Genomic DNA, 19,587 nt, shown 5'->3' on the forward strand with positions numbered 1-19,587 from the left:
CCACTTAGGGGGCTGTGTTTGATTTCACTTTACAGCATGCATGTGTGGCTTCCACCAAGGGATGGCTAAAATGCCTACTTACTAGACGTTAATCTTTAAATGGCATGTAATGGTGCCTGCGCCCCTCTCCTCGTCTGTCACTCCATGCAGTCACTCAAACATAGAATAGAGACTTATATTGTGTAGTCTGCTTTAATAAATGTGTAAAAGAATATAAAAAAAATTTTGCACTCACATTTTAATCAGGTTTCACAAGCGTTTTTATAAAATTAGCTGTCCTTTGCAGGTTGCCCAGTTCTTTCCGGGATAGGAGTAAAAGAGCCGGCTTCTCCTGTCCCTCGTGGCTTCTTCCCTGCGTCTTGTCCCCACTGCCAGTTACTGGGGGTTACTTTTTTAGCGCTGATGTCTGTGTGGTCTTTTGACTGTGATGTGTAGGGGGCGGGATCTGGGGTGGTGCTCGGGCACCAGTGTGGGCGGGGCCCCGAAAATTTTGTTGTGCGGGGCCCGTGATTTCTAATGGCGGCCCTGAGTGTGCTCCACAGTTATCTCATACTACTAAAACCATACCTCCCAACTGTTCCGTTTTTAGCGGGACAGTCCCTCTTTTGACAGCTCAACCTGCAGCCCCTCATTTGTACTGGAATGTCCCGTTTTTCTCTGCACTAAAGAGCCAGAAAAAGAAACAAAGTTTCTAACTTAATTGGCTTTTGGCAGAAAGTCCAGAACAGCCACAGCTGCAGATAAGATACTTTTGTAACAATTTCTAGATAACCAAATAAGTAATTGTAACAATATCAGATAATCAGTCCCTTGGGAAAAAGACTCACAGCTCAAAGGGCAATTTACCCTCATTAGCAAAACTGTAATAACTGAAAAACACCACAGAAATATGTCCTGCCAAATTTTGTAAAATGAACATTGTAATTAGGGGGGTCCACAAAAATGGGCGTGGTCAGAATATTTGCCTCACAGTCCCGCGCAAACTTTTTTGTCCCTCTATTTCCAAAATGTTGGAAGGTATGACTCACTGTGAAGCTTGATCACTCTCAAGTAAATAAGAGAATTTATGTATTTTATTTAGTAAATACGAGAACAAATATCATTTCTTAAGTTATAAGTATAAAAGCAATTATTACGTTGACCAAGACAGGCGTTCAAAAATTCCACACAGGCATTGCAGTGAACAGATCTACCAGGGTCCTAATCGAACAAGGAAAACGTGACGATTCTGCGCATGCTCTCTCTTTTCCTGCTCAGGCCGCCGAACAAGCCGTAGAGGTGAGTGAGATGAGGAGAAATGTAATCTCTTACAAATCCGTGATATTAATCCAGGTAGAGTCTCTTGCGAATTTAATACCGTTGGATTACGTTTAGAAACAACGGATAAGCAATATATTGTCGGACGTCGGAGCTTTACATTGATACGAAATTAAGTTATTGTACAGAAATCGGGCCTTTGGGCCGCAACAATACACACATGAATTTTTTTTTTTTTTTTATTTTTTTTTGCATGGTTATACGTTTTATTAATAATTTCTGTCTCGTGTTGTTTCAATCGACGCTTTCCAGTGTTGTTTTCATGTTACCGTTTGAGAGACTAGAGATATATTTCCTATACCTATAAAACTAATTGCTGTTTGCCTTGTTAATTTTGCGGTCCTTGTACAAAATCGGTGGGGGTTTTAAAGCAAAGCCAAAGTTTCTCTTCCCTGACTTCCACGTTTAAACCTAATTGGCTAAATTGTCTTGTGAGGAATGTATTCAGAACGAGAGCGCTTACTGTTTGTTAAAGCCCCCCCCCCCATGGAGTCCTGTCGTTCTGTTAAGGTAAATCCATTGTTTGTTGTTGAGAGGATTGCATAATTAGTAACTGTTCAACAGATGTCATTGGAATAGATGAAAGTTTGAGGGTGATGGAATCCGTTTAACCATGCCTCATCCTTGTTTGTAAGGATTTACATTCCATTAATTCTAGAACACAAGCCGTAAATTGGATCATATGTGACCGTACATAAATGGCATGAGTAAAATAGTTTAAATATCCCTCTGACTAAAATGAAATTGTACATGACCTCTTCGCCTATAAAACCAAAAACAGGCAGGCTAGAGTTAGCACTCACTGTTCACAATCATTAAGATGTTTCTGCATGACCGATTCAGCATACTGGGATTGTGGAACCAAAGGCATCTGGTTAAGATCAAAACTTCCTATAAGAAAAAATTGCATAATATTTGGAGAAATAAAAGCTCATGTTAGGGTCCTACATTGGGATGGTATCTGCGGCATACCTGCAAAATGGTCAGGATTCTTGTGGAAAGGCCCTATATCCTGACTGCTGGTGTCCCTTGGGTTTTCTGCAGAGATAGGTAGATGTGAGAATTTTTAAAAAGATCAGATTGAAATCCCTGGTGATCTGGCCCTAGCCTTTAGGGTCTTTCTACAGGAGGTTGGTTGGCTGTGGGAAACCTCTTGGTTGGACTGGTTTACATCCCCATTAGTGGCTGCATTATCTTTAATTCTTTGAGCCTGATGTCTGAATGCAGGCTATTTGCATAATTTGGATCCCTGTTTTCCATATCTGAAGCACATTAATAGATAAATAATACTCAAAAGCTATAAACAAGAATTACTACTAATGTAACAAATTACAAGATAAAAGTTATTCAATAGTATGTAGTACACCAAAGAGTTCATTCTTTGCTTGCTTTTTGTTTAATTTGAGAAAAGCATGTCTGCTTTTTGTAACCTTTATAACTGGTTTACTCCTGTGCCTCTAATTATTTTTACTTCCCTTAAACACAGCTCCATAGTTCACGTTTCTAACTCAATTGTATTTGTGCTGTAAAGAATATTCAGTTGTCATTCTGTTCTTCTCTAAATTGTTCATCCCATAGATGTTGATGCCAAAGAAAGACCGCATTGCTATCTATGAGCTTCTCTTCAAAGAAGGAGTAATGGTGGCTAAAAAGGATGTCCATATGCCCAAACATCCAGAGCTGGCTGACAAGAATGTACCCAACCTGCATGTAATGAAGGCAATGCAGGTAACTAGTACTAATTACTTAAAAAAAAAATCTGTCCATAAGATTTAAGTCTTTCATGGGACTTCCCAGAAAAACTTGATTTTACTCTTAAATAAATCTACTCTTAAATAAATTAAAAAAAAAAAAAAAAGATAGATATATGCGCATGTTCAGTATACCAAGATCTGAAAATCCTACTATAATGTCATCGTGGTTAGTGATATAATGTGGTTCCATTCATATTCCTGTTTGGATGGCTATACTGCAGGATTCAGACTGTTCAGAGAATTAATAGAGAAATAGATAGGCAGTGGCTGTAGCACCTTCTGAGGAGCGGAAAAGTAAGAGGGAAACTATACGTTTTGATTTTTCTTCTACAAAAACAAGTTTAAAAAAATCCCAGCTTGACCATAACTCAGATCTTTCATAACCTTATGTTAGCTTTGTAACAGTTGCATCATTTTAAAAACATACAACGTGCATGGGCCTGATGGCTTAATGTTCCAGGCAGCAATGACATTCTGGTTTACAAGAGGTTTTCATTTTATACTGTTGTAAATGCCATTTCACTCCTGTTTATCTTCCTGTTTAAATATCGAAAAACCTTAATTCTACATTCAGTTATATAAATATGCACTGAAGCCCAAAGTCGTGGTAAATGGCGACCCCCCGCTTACAACATAGTAACTTGTTTGAATTGCATTAGTGTTTCCAAGGAAATACTTACTTTATAAGGGCATGTTAACATTGCATTATTTTGCATATAAAACACTTTAAATTTATTTATATTAATATCTATACACAGTCCCTGAAATCACGTGGGTATGTTAAGGAGCAGTTTGCCTGGCGTCACTTTTACTGGTATCTAACCAATGAAGGTATCCAGTACCTGCGGGACTTCCTGCATCTTCCCCCAGAGATTGTCCCTGCTACACTTCGCAGGAGTCGTCCAGAAACTGGCAGACCTCGCCCCAAGGGTAAGAGAAATGCAGGCAATTCACTGATATAAGATTTCCTTTTAAAATTTAGAGCTGTATAAAGAATGTCGGTTTTCACAGTGATTTTTGTGCAGTCAAGGAAGGCAAACTTACTTCCAATTTATAAACTTCATTTAAAGTCTAATCTGGCTGAAGATAGTCAAAATAGTCTTACAGATGCCTTTTTTTTTTTTATTTATTTTTTAATTGGGCTGTCAGTGAGGAGAATCAATGGACAGAAAAGTGAAAACTCAACCAGTACTGTTCACCAATGTGATGGCTGTTTCAACTTGGCAACAAGTATCGTTCATATAAACTATGGTAGAACAGGGATTCTTAACTTATGGGTTGGGACCAGGGATTGCGTTCCCGTGCTGTTTAGGATGCGTCTCCATGCTGCCCTTTAATACAAACGGTTGCCTCCATAAGCAGATAATGGTAATTGAGAAAGGGAGACCTAATTTTAAATATAATTCATGGGTCACTTCAGACTTTTTGGATTCCATAAGAAAGTGGAACATGCATAAATACACCAAATTCTTTATACTTTTCCATATTTATACTTTTTAAGGTCTGGAAGGAGAGCGCCCACCCAGACTACCTCGTGGTGAGACAGACCGAGACACTTATAGGCGCAGTGCTGTTCCATGTAAGTATGATAAATTACAGTTTGGTAAAGCTGAGCAGGTGAAATCTTCAAGCAAAATTTATATTAGGCAGTAATATGCATGTTAAGATCTCTATAGCTTAAACCCCTATTAAAGGGGACCTCTCATCCTAAAAAATAATTCCAAATCATATATGATTAGTCAAGCAAAATACGCTTCACATTATATAATTTATATAATTTTTTTTTTTTAATAGCTGGAGTGCTGCTGGAAAAAAGCTAAATCTCTAAAAAAAGATCCAATGCAAATTCTCAAGTCTCAAGTTTTTTTTTTTTTTGCACAATAGGTCCGTATTCATCCAAATTTGAATCGTACAAAGTAATAGTGCATTCGATCGAATTCGAATCAGTTTTTCCCAAAAAAACCCTTTATTTTTCCACCAATTGACTCCAAATAGGTTGTAGGTCTCCCATAGGCTAAAACAGGTTTTAGATGGTGAATGGTTGAAGTCGAATAAATGATAAATTTTGATATTCAAATTTTAAGTGTTTTTTTTGAAAATCGAATTTTGGGCTATTCCCTAGTCAATGTACACAGTTAGAAATTCGAATTTTTTGAATTCGAAAATTCACCTAGACCTTTGTTAAAAACATTTAGAGGCAGATTATCAGTATTATAAGTATATTACCTACACAATATTGCATACATTGCCCAATGGAAAGAATCAGAATCCGTCATACATTATATAATGCACAAGCTATGAATATCTTGTAATAAAAAAAAATAATCCTCTTTAGATAGTGTCTAGTGAGGTCACCTGTTAGAATTAGTTCTTAAAGAAGAATGAAAGCTTACCGAATATTCTTTGCTCTAATAATAGTACCCCACAGAGTGAAGTGAATCGCTAACTTAGTTTGTTTAAATGTATTCACTTTGTTGCAAATCACTCTTAATTTTATTCCTTGAAGTCTTTTTGCAGCTGCCATTGCGGCGATTTATCTGCGCATACCTGTAAATTCAAGCTGATAGGGAATGGTGCGTCTCCATGGCAATATGACGCTAGGTTTTTCTAGTGGACAGATTGGCTCATAGAGGAGGAAACTAAAGACTTAGGAAGAGCATGTGCACAGTGCTGCAATAGCAAACTAAGCTTTGTTACTGCCTCAACCCGGACCCACCACCTGCAAAAGGGGTTGCAAGATTAGCTCGAACCCACCCATTTATCAATGTTAGGCTGAGTACCACAGGATTAAAGGAATAGTTCAGTGTGAAAATAAAAACTGTGTAAACAGGCTGTGTAAAATAAAAAATGTTTCTAATATAGTTAGTTAGCCAAAAATTTTATATATAAAGGCTGAAGTGAACAGATGTCTAATAAAACAGCCAGAATTCAACTTCCTGCTTTTCAGCTCTAACTCTGAGCTAGTCAGCGACTTGAAGGGGGGCCACATGGTACATTTCTTTTCAGTGAGTTTGTAATTGATCCTCGGCATTCAGCTGAGATTCAAAAGCGACAGATATAACCCATGTGCCCCTCCCTCAAGACTGATTGGTTACTGCCTGGTAGCCAGGGTTACCAGTCGGTGTAAACCAAGAGAGCTGAAAAGCAGGAAGTTGGGTTCTGACTGAAATGTTATACATCAAATCACTCCAGCCTTTATACATTACATTTTTGGCTAACTAACTATATTAGAAACATTTTTCTTTTTGCACAGCCTATCTATTTACCCAGTTTTTATTTTTACACTGAACAATTCCTTTAAGGCACATGAAGCAATTTTAAAGGAGTGTTTAGATGGTTTATATGTATATAAATATGTATTTGTCAATTAAAAAAGAGAACACAAGCAATTGGGCATATAGAAAACTGTAAAATATATACTGCTTGTAAATAGCCTTTATTTACAAATTTCACTTAATTTTTTTTTTTATAATGCTTGAATAACCTCTGCACATTAAGAGGAGATATAAATGTACAAAACTAAATTTGTCTGTTATTCTTTGCAGCTGGAGCAGACAAGAAGGCTGAGGCTGGAGCTGGAGCAGCAACAGAATTCCAATTTGTAAGTAACGCTGATACTGATTTTTTTTTTTAACATATGTAATGTGTTTTTAACCACCTGAAGACTGCTTACATTTTACTATGGAAAGTATTCCATGCTCTACTTTGTGTTTGGTCCTTGAGGTTATTAGTGATGTGCAGGTCGGGTAAAACCCGACCCTAATCCGCCCTCCCTCCACCCGAACCCTGCTTCTATTTATAGACCTGCGCCACCCTGCTGATGACGTCATAAAAGGGACAGGGTTGATCAGGCGCGCGTCTATAAAAAAGCAAGCCGGCAGTACAAGGTGGCAAGCAGGAAGAAGAGCTCAACCCGGACCCGCCACCCGCAAAAGGGTTCCTTGTGACTTTTAGTTTACAGATATCTTTCAGCACAATTTTTACATTTATTTAGTGTGATTATCTGAGCTCTGGTAATCTAACCTCACAAGGACCGAACATAGTTCAATTACCCTGTTTATCTTAACAAATAACGCATAAACGCCAACTATTTAAACATTAAAAATGTTCAGTACAAGTCCTATTCATTGAACTCCCCTTCAGGTCAGATTATACGCGAAAGGATGCCCACATCAATGTTGCCATTGTGTGCAGGAAATGTATAATTTCACTAATACACCTTAAAGTAACAGTAACCTCAAAAAATGTAATTGTTGTAAAGTAATAAAATATAATGCATTGTTTCCCTGCTCTGGTAAAACTGCTCTTTACTTCGCAAACTATTGTTTATATAAATAAATTGCTTTGTAGCAATGGAGTCGCCCATTTAAAGTGGAAAATTCTCTGGTTACACTGCAGATAAGCTCTGTAAAACATAATGGTGTTTTCCTCGTCACCATGGGCACCATTCCCCGAATGGGTTAATCCTCCCACCGGGCAGACTGACAGGATCTTCCCCCGAGCAAGATAAAGCCATCACTCCACCCTTTACTCACTCTTGACGTGGGAGTAGCGTTTCAGGCAGTGGCGCAATCACTGCAGAGGGGTAGTTTGGGCAGATAAAGTTGTGGGGAGCGGAGGCTCTGTACAAGAAGAGTTGGGAGCGTTATCTTCTCAAGGAAACCAAGCCTTTGCGGAGTCTTTGGCAGCATTCATTAAGCAAGCAGTTGTGCAAGGTTTCCAAGAAGCATCAACTTCTAAAAAGAGGCAAAGACATTCTTATTCTAGATAAACAGATTAATTGTTGGAGGTCTCAGAAGGCAAACTGTCTGAAACAACGGATGTACGTTCTACATTAAATTCTCAGACAGATGTATCCTTTTGAGGAAAATTACTCAGTGTTGGCATACACCACCAAATGTGGATGCAGCAGTCGGAAGACTAGCAAAAAAGACCCATGGAAAAGAAGATTGAATTCAATCTTAAAAATTTTTTTGGCGTTGCTGGGGCAGCCTGCGGACAGGCAGTAGCGCTCATGTCCAGAGCTTTGAAGGTGTGGCTCTCTGAAATTGAGGAGGCAATTTCCTCTAAAGTGAAGAGACCTAAATTACTAGAGAGGTTGTCTGACTGTAAATTAGCAGTGGATTTTATGTCTGAGGCAACTGTAGATTTGGTGCATTTCACAGCAAGGTCTATGGCACTATCGGTGGCGACGAGCCCTGTGGCTTAAACCATGGTCAGCGGATGCGGCCTCGAAGACAAATTTATGTCAAACTTCCATTTGAAGGAGAGATGCTTTTTAGAGTAAGATTGGATACAATCATTAGTCTTTGGAGGGAAGAGTGTCTTCCTTCTGCAAGAGAGAAGAATGAAGAGACCATTTTCTAAGGAAAAGGTTGTCACTCAGGTCTTCCAGACAGTGTAAACCCAGGAGAGAATATAATCGGCAATCTTGGGGAGCAGGGCGTCAAACTCAAGAGGCCTAAGCTTTAGTGGTTTCTCTACTTCCACCTCAGCAGCAATGAGGATCTCTGCTCAGATGAGTAGGGGACAGGCTGTCTCTATTCTCTCAAAACAGGGTCTATGACACCGTGAAAAGAGATTTTCGTTTAGAGTTTGCAAAAGTTCCAAGAGATGATCATTTTTTATTTTCTATTTTCAGAAAATCGGAAGAGATCAAAAGCCTGGTCCAAGAGTATATGGATCAGTTGGTGGTATCACAGGCAATAGAAGCAGTTCCTCACGATAGAGGGGGGGGGGTTTTACTAAAGTTCCTGGTAAAAAAAAAAAAAAGCCCCAGGGACGATGAGGCCAGTATTGGATATGAGGTGTCTGAACAACTTCCTACAGAAGAGGAAGTTCAAGATGGAATCATTAACATCAGTCATCCAAGAAATCAAAGTGGAATATTGGCTCGCGATCATAGATGTAAAAGATGTGTATTTTCATGTACCAATTTGCTAGAAACTCAGGAAATACCTAGGGTTCGCAGTAAGAGACCTTCATGTTCAGCTCAGATGTCTTCCCTTTTGCCTGTCAAAATCCATGAGTGTTCACGAAGAGTCTAGTCACTTTGTTAGCTGAATTAGGAAAGGAGGGGATATTGGTTTTTCACTATCTAGACGACATGTTGGTGACGGCAAAGACAGAATTAGAAGCAGACGCCCACACAAAAAGTGTTTGCGTTCTTAGAGCTACATGGTTGGATAATAAACAGAGAAAGCAATCTGTGTCCAACAAAATAACTTACTTTCTTGGGTGCAAACTTCCAAACACAAAGAAATTTAGTAAGCCTGCCTGTCGAAAAACAGAATGATTCAGGCAGTAGGAGTTCAGAAGTCAGGAAGTGGTGACAGTACCTCACTGTTTAAGAATCCTCTGCCTAGCGTCAAAACGATTCAGGTGCTGAGGTGGGCGAGATAGCATTCAAGGCCATTGCAAAATTTCTTGTTAAGGAAGATAAAAAAAACCCTCAGAAAAATCTTCACAAAAATTGGTACTACCTCAAGCTCTAACAGACTAGCTAAGCTGGTGGTGTGTTCAAGACAATTTAGGAAAAGGTACTCCATTAGAGGAACCAGAATGGACAGTCATAATGACAGATGCATCAGGTGTAGGCTTGAGCAAGAAAAGAAGCCCTGTTAGCTCTCGCAGAATATTTTAAAAGGAAGGAATGTAAAGGTATTTTCAGACCATACCACAGCAGTGGCTTAAAGCAAGGAGGTACAAGTATGAGATTGCAGAAGGAAACAGAGCCTATCTTTCAGTGGGCAGAGTGTTGGCTAAAAAACTTGTCAGCAGTGCATCTAACTAGTATAGAAAACAAAAAAGCAGACTTTTGGAGTCAGAGTGTAATAGATCTGGAGAATGGAGTTAACATTAGGATTTATTTCAAAATATAGTATATACATGGGGAGTTCCAAAAATCGACGCCATGGCATCTGTAAAGTGTCAAATTTTTCTCCAGACACCCATGTAAAGAAGCAGTAGCCACAGACTGACTAAAGCAGGATTGGTTAAGATTTGATCTGTATTCCCACCAATTCCCCTCATATGGAAATTTCTAAAAAAAGATAGAATGGGAGAGGGTAGATGCACTAGTGGTGGTTCCTTTTTGGCCAAGAAGATCATGGTTTTCACTTCTTTACAGGTTAACCTTGGGTGAACCCAAGAAAATCCCAAAGTTTTCCAGGGTGGCTGTCTCAAGGGATGTTTTAATTGCAGATGGGGAAACAACCTTTCTTTCATGGCCTGGAGGTTGAAAGGAGAAGGCTGGAAAGTTTGAATTTTAAGGAGGAAGCAGTAGATTTTCTGCTTAAGTCAAGGAAACAGTCTACATCATTCCAATACTATAGGATCTGGGAAAAATTTGTACAATCTGCAATAGCAGGAGATGATAGATTTTCTTTTCTACAGCTATAAGAAGGGTCTTCAGGCGAGTACAAATTTTAGCAATTTCACTGTTAACTGGAGTATCATGAGCTGAAGAGCCATTGGTCCAGCAGTTTTTCAATGCCCTAATGAGAGTAAGGCCTAGCATTTGAAAATGTGCTCCGCCTTAGGATTTGCCTTTTGTCTTGATCATGTTGACAAAGCAACCCTTTGAGCCATTAGAGGATAGTTCATTGTATAATCCTACTTTGAAAGTGTTGTTGCTGTAACTTCAGCATGTAGGCTTGTTGAACTGGCTGCATTATCTTCTGCTGAGCCATTTACAGCATTCTTCAAAGATAGTCATGCTTAGACAGCTTTTAAGTTTCTACCAAAGGTAGTAATCGAAATTTCACATGGATTTGGAGTTGTCGCTTCCCTCTTTTTTGTCCATCCTCAAAATCAGAAAGTGAAGCAGTGGCATATGCTTGACTTGGTCAGAGCACTCACTATAGAGACTGGAGAGAAGTCATGGATAAAATCTGAGCATTTATTTGCTGTTCCATGCGGTTTCAGAAAAACTCTTAAAACAGTTCCAGCAATTGCAAAAGCATACAACATAGCAGGCAGGAAGGTCCCCAGGGTCTAAAGGCCCATTCTAAAAGGGCGTTGGCAAGTTCCTGGGCAATGGAAGCCAAAGCATCGCCAGAACAATCTGCAGGGAGGCAAGATGGTCTTCAGTCAATACATTTATTAAACATTAAAAAACTTTTATTAAACATTATTAACATTATTACTTTAATTACATTTTTTAAACATTATAAACTTTCTCCCCAATCTCGCTTATTTGGAGGCAAGGACAAAGGTCTTGCAGTCAATTGTTCATGTTACTGAATAAAGTGTGAGTTACCGGCATTAGTCCTTTTTTTTTTTTTTTTTTTTTTTTTTTTTAAGCTCTGGTAGTTCCCGTTCGTAGAATGCTGTCCATGGATGTTGAGGAAAACAGGAAATTTTCTTACTTACCGTAATTTCTATTTCCTGGTCCCCTGCCATTGCAGCATTCACCAGGAAATTCACACTGTCTTAGCTGTATAACCAAGACGCTGAGTAGAGGGTGAGCTGATGGGTTTTATCTTGCTTGGGGGAGGATCCTGTCCATTGGCCCGGTGGGAGGAGTAACCCATTCTGTGAATGCTGCCGTGGAAGGTGACCAGGAAGCAGAAATTACGGTAAAAAACAATTTATACACTATTTAACCTGTACCATGTAGCCTTTTTTGTAGACAGCAGCTCGTTTATATGAACTATAGTAGTCCTTCTGAAGCAAACATCAGTTTTACCAGTGCAGGGCAACAGTACATGATTTTCATTACTTAAAAACACTAAATTTTTTAGTGTTACTGTTCATTTTAACTACACTACCTCTTCATCCTCTTCATGTCTGATGTTTTAAAATGGATCTCCATTCAGTAGTAGTATTTTGCCTACTAAAAGCAAATAGTTCTACGTAACATTTCAATGTACTGATTAAAATGGTTAAAGTTCAAATTAACTCTAATTGCAAATGAAATCAGTGTTTATCCCTTTCTGTTCTTTGACTATTTAAATAATTTTAGCAGGAGTCCTTTCTACTCCAGGTCTGTTAATCACACTGAGTGTGGCTTTAACTCTTTAGGCTGTTTCATGCTTTGCGTCTTTATAGGAACAGTAACACCAATATTTTTTTTTTTCTTAATTGTCCACAAAAAAGCTATAATAGGTAAGGCTTGCTGTCCCTAGCCAAGTGCCCTTTAGGAAAAAGGTGACGGCATCTTAAATTCCTTTGTGCACTGAAACTGAAGTCGGCTTTGTATGGATAACCTAAAGCACCCTTTTTCAGTGTCTGCAGCTTAAATATATGCTCACATCATCACCACAAAGCTGTCGAGGAATAGAAACATAAATGTAAGCTTCGTATCTGTACAAAGCTGACTTCCAATTCAGCGCACAGAGAAATGCAAGCTGCCTTTGTCTTTCTCCTATGGGGCATTTTGCATGTAAAATTGAAGCTGAAGATTTGAAAAAAGCTAAGGGGAAGTAGCCTTACCTAGTATAGCTATTTGGGGGTGGAAATAAGTAATAAAAAAAAAAAATGTAAGGGTGTTGTGCACGAATAGGCTGTATTACCAAGTGATGCAGTACTTGTAGCCTGATATGTCCTTGTACTTACATAGTTAAATCTGGTTGGAAAAAAAGACAGTCCAAGTTCAAGCCCTCCAAATGAAAACCCAGAATCCATACACACCCCTCCATACTTTCACATAAATTATATATACAGATATCTATACTAACTATACAGTTTATCACAATAGCCTTTGATATGTCTGTCCAATAATTCATCCAAGCCACTCTTAAAGGCATTAACAGAATCCGCCATCACAACCTCACCCGGCAGTGCATTCCACAACCTCTTTCCTCGCTGTGAAGAACCACTTACATTGCTTCAAATGAAAGTTTTTCTTCTAGTCTGAAGGGGTGGCCTCAGCAGGGGACTTTTTCACCCATAAAAAGGACCACCGTAGCAATTTGTCTATAATGGCCTCTAGTGTACTTGTAAGTGTAATCATGTCCCCTAGCAAGCACCTTTTTCTTTTTTCTTTTTTTTTTTTCTCCCAGAGAAACAACCCCAACCTTGACAGGCTACCCTCATAATTTTAAGTCTTCCATCCCTCTTACCAGTTTAGTTGCATGTCTCTCTGCATGCTTTCCAGCTCATTTATATCTCAATGACTGGAGTCCAAAACTGCAAAACTTCATGCATAGTGTGTATAATGTTGAGCTAGAAATGTACAGCTGAAGACATGTTGAATGAAAAAAATTCAGACGAGGCTTTAAACTACATGTTGGTATCATTTTTAGTATTATCATTAATTACACTTTCTCCCCTTTTTTTTCCTCCATTTTTGCAGAGAGGAGGGTTTGGACGTGGTCGCGGGCAGGCACCCCAATGATCTACTTTACGCTTTTCATGCTTGTGATAAAAAAAAAAAATTTGGCACCATCATGACTGTTTCCTTGTCTTTTTTTCTTTTTACCTTGAGTTGTTTTATGTGCTGTGGGAAGTGGAGCTGCTGGTTTGAAGCTTGTGATGGTAAAGCTGCAGGCCAGTGTGACTCCTGTGTACACTTACAAGCCAATAAAATGTGCTGCTAGGACTAACTGTAAAGGGGGACATATGACAACAGCTTGAAGCTGTTGTACAAGCTGGATACATTACATTGCTTTAAAAAGGGGTTGAATGACTTTTTAGCAAGTGAGGCTATACAGGGTTATAGAAGATAGCCCATAGTACTAGTTGATCCAAGGACCATTTTGCAGTCAAAAGGAATTTTTTCCCCCTAAGGCAAATTTGAGAGTCTTCAAATGGGTTTCCCCCCCCCTCTGGATCAACCAGCAGTTAGGCAGGTTTAAAGGGTGAACTTGATGGGATTATTTTTTTCCCAACTTGCTATGTTAAGATGAGGAATAATTGCATAATTATAACTTCTCAGACTAAACAAATGGCAAAATATTTGAAGGATATTCTAATAAACCATTTGGGCTTCATTTACCATGACAAGAAGTGTGTAACAACCATCTGAAAGTCCTGATGTGCAATGCAGTTTACAATCACCTCCAGGGTGAATCTTAACTATTATTCATAATTGCAGTGTAACCAAGGTGACTTGATGAAGTTAGCAAAAAATGTTGCTGTGAAACCTAAAGTCAACTTTCTCACCTTGTAATTGCGGTCTGCTTATTTACTGTAAGCAAGCAAAAAGCAGCTTACACAGATGCCTATAACCTGCTTCTCAAAATAATTCTTACCAAGTGTTTCAGCTTTCCTGGCTGTTGTACAAGAGTCTTTATACCTGCTTAATGCCAGTATTATGCTGAACGTAAATTGCAATTAATAGAGAATTATCAACACTATAGGAGCATGTTAATTAGTGCACATTGTCACGCTTTGTCATACTAAAATCTACAATTGATATAGATATTTGTGTGTGTGTGTATATATATATATATATATACATACACACACACACACACACACTTCATATATGTCAGTCTATAGATCTGCACTGGGGTTCATCTGTAGGTGGATGAGTTTGATGGCCTTAAATGTAATATTTAGGAAGTAATGACCTGTAACCATAATTATTGTGTTTGAAAAAGTCATACACATTTATTTGGTGGTAAGTATGTATAATTCATAAAACTGAAATTTTATTCCATAAAACAGACCTTTTAAAATAGCAAAATAAAACGTAAAAAAACAATTGCAAGAGATAGGTACAAAAGTTATAAAATGCCTTCACTAATTGTGCGTTACAAATCTGCTTTGATGTTCCAATGAGCTTGTCACACTGACAGCCATGCTTCAGGGAGAATACTCCATGTGAAAGTCATACTGTTAAATAAAAAAAAAAAAGCAAAATAAAAATGTTTTTTTTCTTTCTTGGAGTGGAAGGCATGTTGCCAGTAATGAAGGGTCCTGAATCTGCAAAGTGTTGCACAGCAGGTAGTGGGGTGGAGACATGGTTGTTATGTCTGCTGGTTGGATGCTGTCTAGCAAAGATTGTGTTGTTAAAGGAGAAGGAAAGGTTAAAACTAAGTAAGCCTTATCAGAAAGGTCCATCTAAATATACCAGTAAACCCCCCAAAGTAATGTTGCTCTGAGTCCCCTGTCAAAAGAAATACTGCATTTCTTTCCTTCTATTGTGTACACATGGGCTTCTGTATCAGACTTCCTGCCTTTATCTTAAACCTCATTGCCCTGGGCAAGAGCATGCTCAGTTTGCTCCTCTCGCCCCACCCGTCCCGTCTCTACTGTAATCTGAGCCCATAGCAGGGAGAGGCTCAGGCAGGAAGTGATGTCACACCACATTAATACTGCAGCTCCTATTCTAAACAAACAGAGAGTTTCTAGAGCTTTTTACTCAGGTATGGTAAAACATTCTACAGAATAAATATAGCATTCTAGTTTGCACTATTGCAGCTAATCTATTGGCAATAAAATGCCTCCGTAGCTTTCCTTCTCCTTTAAGCTGGCCATAGAAGCAAAGATACTATCGTACAAAACTAAAAATTGTACGATTTTTCAGAACATTTGGGGATTTTCCCAACGCGATGTGCCATGGGAATCGGTATTTCAGTTGATCTGACAGGTTAAAAGATTTATATTGGCTACTGATAATATCTCTGCGAGTATTGCCTAGCTGACTATATAATGGGAGACTGTCGCTATTAATTGTCGGACATAACTTTTGTATGATTTCTGCCTGTCAATTAATGGCTCGAGCATTGTGTGATTTGTTCTCTTTTTACTACTTTATTTTCATCTGAATGGTTAGTTGCAGGTCCGAAGATTGGAACGGATGTTCAATCATTCGATATAGCCTAATAATATGCACATCTATGGCCAGTTTTAGACCCAACATCTCTCCAGATTCTTTGCCCTGGCAACAACAGCTGTTAGGAGTCTATGAAACGTGGAGGATTGAAGTTTCTTACTGCTCTTATATTTCCAAGTTCCTAGACCAGGGGTGTCCAAACTTTTAACAACGAGGGCCAGATTTGATGAGGTGAAAATGTGTGGGGGCCGACCAGTTTAGCCTGACATTCTTTGACTCGAACCATTAAGTTTATTTTCATGAAGCTGCTGGATCCAGGCAAAATTAAATGTGAAGCTACTATGATATGTTAGTGCCCTACTGCACTGATCTCCTTCTTTCCCCATAGCCAGCAGGCCCGGACTGGCAATCTATGGGTTCTGCAAATACCAGAGGGGCTGCTATATGGTTCCATAGAAAGTTACCAAATAGTGGGCTGGTAGGGGGCTATTTGGGCTGGTAGGGGGATGTTTGGGCCTCTGTATACTTGGAATGGCATGGCCTATTTTGACTCCCAGTCCAGGCCTGATAGCCAGCCCCCACCCACTCTCTGTAATCTTGTAATTTTTTATTCAACTGTTCATTCTCTCTCCGTTACACACTCACCTTCTGTAACTCCCCCTCCCTCTCAGAAACCAGGCATGAAAAAAAAGCTACACTACTAAAAAACCCTTTCTATCCCCTGGCTCAAACCCCCCCCCCCCTCGATAGTTTTACAACTCTAGTCTCTGTTACTCACAAGCTCCTCTCCTTCTGGAGCTGCCAGCTCCCCCCTCCCTCTCAGAAACTAAAGGTGGACTGGACTCCTTGACTGTGACTTACTTCCCTGCTGCCGCACATTCATTTCTATGTGATCAGAGACACTTGTTAGATAAGCAGGATCAAGCTGCAGCAGCACATTTTCAACACTTCTCACGTGTCTCAGTGATCACATAGAAATGAATGTGCAGCAGCAGCAGGGAAGTAAGTCACAGTCAAGGAGTCCACCTTTAGTTTCTGAGAGGGAGGGGGGAGTGACAGAAGTTTAGTGTGTAACGGAGAGAGAACGGAGAGCTTTAAAAACTCACGGAGGCTGGCTGCTGCAGTGGGAATGGGGAGAAGGTGGAATCCCAGTCGGCAGCAGTATTCTCAAGTGCAGCAGGTGCGCGTGTGACCTGCTGCGACGTTCTGCTCCTCTTCCGGCTGCCTCTCTGGTACTGCAGCCGACTTCCTCTTCACCGCTGGCCACTTCCACTGCACCGACTGGGGAGGGGGGTGGTGTGAAATGCTGCGGCCTGCGGGCCAATTAAAAATGAGTCGCGGGCCGCAGTTGGCCCGCGGGCCGTAGTTTGGACACCTCTGTCCTAGACAGAACTAAAAGTGGATCGAAACAGACTGAGACTCAATCACCTATGTGCCCCTAGATAATAGCAGAGAGGCATGAACAAAGGGTCTGCCATTGCCTCTGCAGTCCCCTAGACTCTGGTGATTGCAACCCTTTTCCAGATCAAGCTATGGTCCTTTGGGATTTTTAATTGTATTGTGTAATTACTTCTTTATTTTCTGCTCAGGCGAAGTTTATTAAAGCCAACAGAATAAACAAATAGATTTGTAGAATCACAATATTTATATAGAGCACAAAAAAAATTAACATGGGGGGGTAAGTTTTTACTGAGCTTGCTCTTATAGTATACCTTGTACACCATACAGACTTGTAAAAGCCTATGTCTATAGTTGAGGTAAAATAGAGATGGACTAGCTAGTGCCTCCTTCCATTGGTCATCTGGTATTACACCAACATCATCATTCAGTGATCCCTTGTTTTTTACAGGGTTAGCCAAATATTATGCTCTCATCATCTGCTTAAAAGTACAGGAAAGAAGGCATTTTGTTTGGGGAGCTTTGATAATGCCCAATATTGGGGTGGAGGAAAACGACAAGGACTTTTTATTTTGCTTGCATAGTGCAGTGCTCAACCTATGGTAGCAAGCCATTGTGAATGTGGCAGACCAGACCAGGGGTCCGCAAACAAGAGCAGTGTAATGTTGCCCAATACATGGCGGATGTGCAGGTCAGATCAACAGGGTGGTAGACTTATTTTGGTCATTTCTGTAAGACTCAAATTTTTAGTGTAGACAGGGGCACTACTCATTGGAACCCCAGGAGTTTGTGTACCTGCTTCAGCTCTTGGCTCTTTGTGTAAGCTGGCCTCATGGGTGGGAAAGCAGAGGGTAGAGTGCACTGTCTATCATAGGTTTGATATGTGAGTGCTGGGCCTCATCAAAGTAGTTAGTTTAAATATGGCCCTGGACATTCTCCTTATAAAGTCTTTCAGTATATTATTTAATGTTGAAAAGCAATGCTGTACGATAGATATATGGGAGTGCCACAGGCAGCAGTTTTGGCCATTTTAATTAGTTGGATCCTGCATACTGGGCCTAAGGGTAATGTTTCCAAGAGTTTAAGCCAAGACATCAAAGGGTTTATTTTCAGCTTAATGAGTTGGGGAGTGGAAGAGTGATCTAAAAAGTGATCTACTGTTTGAATGACACAGGTTTCTAGGTATTCCTCCGTGCCAGGTGGGTCTAACAAAAATAAGACTGATTTAGATGGGCTCACTTGGGAGTCCAGACAATACACCAAAGGACTCGGTAAGCTGTAAAAGGTTGAAAAGTGACATCTACCAGTCCAATAAATACACCAAGGGACAGATTTATCAAAGGTTGAGGTGAATTTTTGAATTAAAAAAATTCGAATCTTGAACTATATTTTGTGTACTTCGACTTGGGAATAGCCCAAATTTGATTTAAATTTGAAAAAAAAAAAATCGAATATCGAAATGTATCATGTACTGTCTCTTTAAAAATTCGACTTCGACCATCCGCCATCTAACACCTGTCGAATTGCTGTTTTAGCCTATGAGGGACCTCCTAGAACCCATTTGGAGTCAATTCGAATTTGGCCAAATACGTACCTATTCGATCGAAAACTGACCTATTCGCCCAAAACATGTTTTTTTCAAAACGCATCAGTTAATGGTTGACCAGGGGCAGCTGGGAAATTGACAAAATGTCTAGCCCCATGTCAGATTTCAAAATTGAATATAAAAAAATCTGTTTGCTCTTTTGAGAAATGGATTTCAGTGCAGAATTCTGCTGGAGTAGCACCATTAACTGATGCGTTTTGAAAAAAACATGTTTTCTCATGACAGTATCCCTTTAAGTGCGGCTGTAGTAGGGGGGGAATGGTGTACAGTTTGGCCAGGTAATCAAACATATATCCAGTCATCTCCCCCTGCTCCTACACCTGTGTTTTAAGAAATATATTTTTTGGTGGGCATTTTGGGACATACACTTGTATTCTGCTTGTTAGTCTGGAACTCGGCACCTAGTTCACCTCTCATGTAAGGCTTAAATGTGTCATACAGCATGATATAGTCAGTGGTATCCTCATTAATAACAAAGTACTCTAAAGCTGGCCATAGAGGCAAACATAAAAATTTGTTTAGTACGATTTTCCGACCACGTGTGGATAGTTCCCAACATTTTAAGTGCCATGGCGATCAGTCGTTTAGTCGATCAGTCAGGTTAGAAGATTTCTGTCAGCTAACAATAATACAGTATTTTTGCATGTCTGTCTTATATCAGTGGGTGATTTGTCGGACAAAACTTTCATTCAATTGCTGTCTGTCAATTAATGGCCAAAACATTGTCTGATTTGTTCTCTTTAATACTTTATTTAATCTGACTGGTTAGTGGTAGGTCTGAAGATTGC

General features: G+C 39.6%; 1 protein-coding gene across 2 annotated transcripts; it reads left to right on the forward strand.

Annotated features, from left to right (window-relative positions):
• The first annotated feature begins 1,260 nt into the window (after nucleotides 1–1,260).
• rps10.L (ribosomal protein S10 L homeolog) lies at nucleotides 1,261–13,463 on the forward strand. Of its 2 annotated transcripts, none has more exons than NM_001092953.1 (6): nucleotides 1,261–1,278; nucleotides 2,896–3,045; nucleotides 3,830–4,001; nucleotides 4,573–4,650; nucleotides 6,617–6,672; nucleotides 13,369–13,432. In NM_001092953.1, the coding sequence occupies exons 2-6, from the start codon at nucleotides 2,896–2,898 to the stop codon at nucleotides 13,408–13,410; spliced, it is 498 nt and encodes a 165-aa protein (NP_001086422.1). In that variant the 5' UTR covers nucleotides 1,261–1,278; the 3' UTR covers nucleotides 13,411–13,432. The 2 variants fall into 2 exon arrangements, with proteins under 2 accessions (NP_001086422.1, XP_018100587.1); XM_018245098.2 differs by having other exon boundaries at nucleotides 1,273–1,332; nucleotides 13,369–13,463.
• The last annotated feature ends 6,124 nt before the right edge of the window (nucleotides 13,464–19,587 follow it).

The sequence above is a fragment of the Xenopus laevis genome, chromosome 2L (assembly GCF_017654675.1).
Source record: "Xenopus laevis strain J_2021 chromosome 2L, Xenopus_laevis_v10.1, whole genome shotgun sequence".
In the NCBI taxonomy this organism is placed as follows: domain Eukaryota; kingdom Metazoa; phylum Chordata; class Amphibia; order Anura; family Pipidae; genus Xenopus; species Xenopus laevis.

Excerpts from the sequence above, each read along its gene's own strand:
- rps10.L (XM_018245098.2), top strand. The coding sequence starts at position 1,288 with ATGAGGAGAAATGTAATCTCTTACAAATCCGTGATATTAATCCAG. Across the intron at positions 4,002-4,572 it reads TGGCAGACCTCGCCCCAAGG|GTCTGGAAGGAGAGCGCCCA; the intron begins GTAAGAGAAATG and ends ATACTTTTTAAG. Across the intron at positions 6,673-13,368 it reads CAGCAACAGAATTCCAATTT|AGAGGAGGGTTTGGACGTGG; the intron begins GTAAGTAACGCT and ends CCATTTTTGCAG.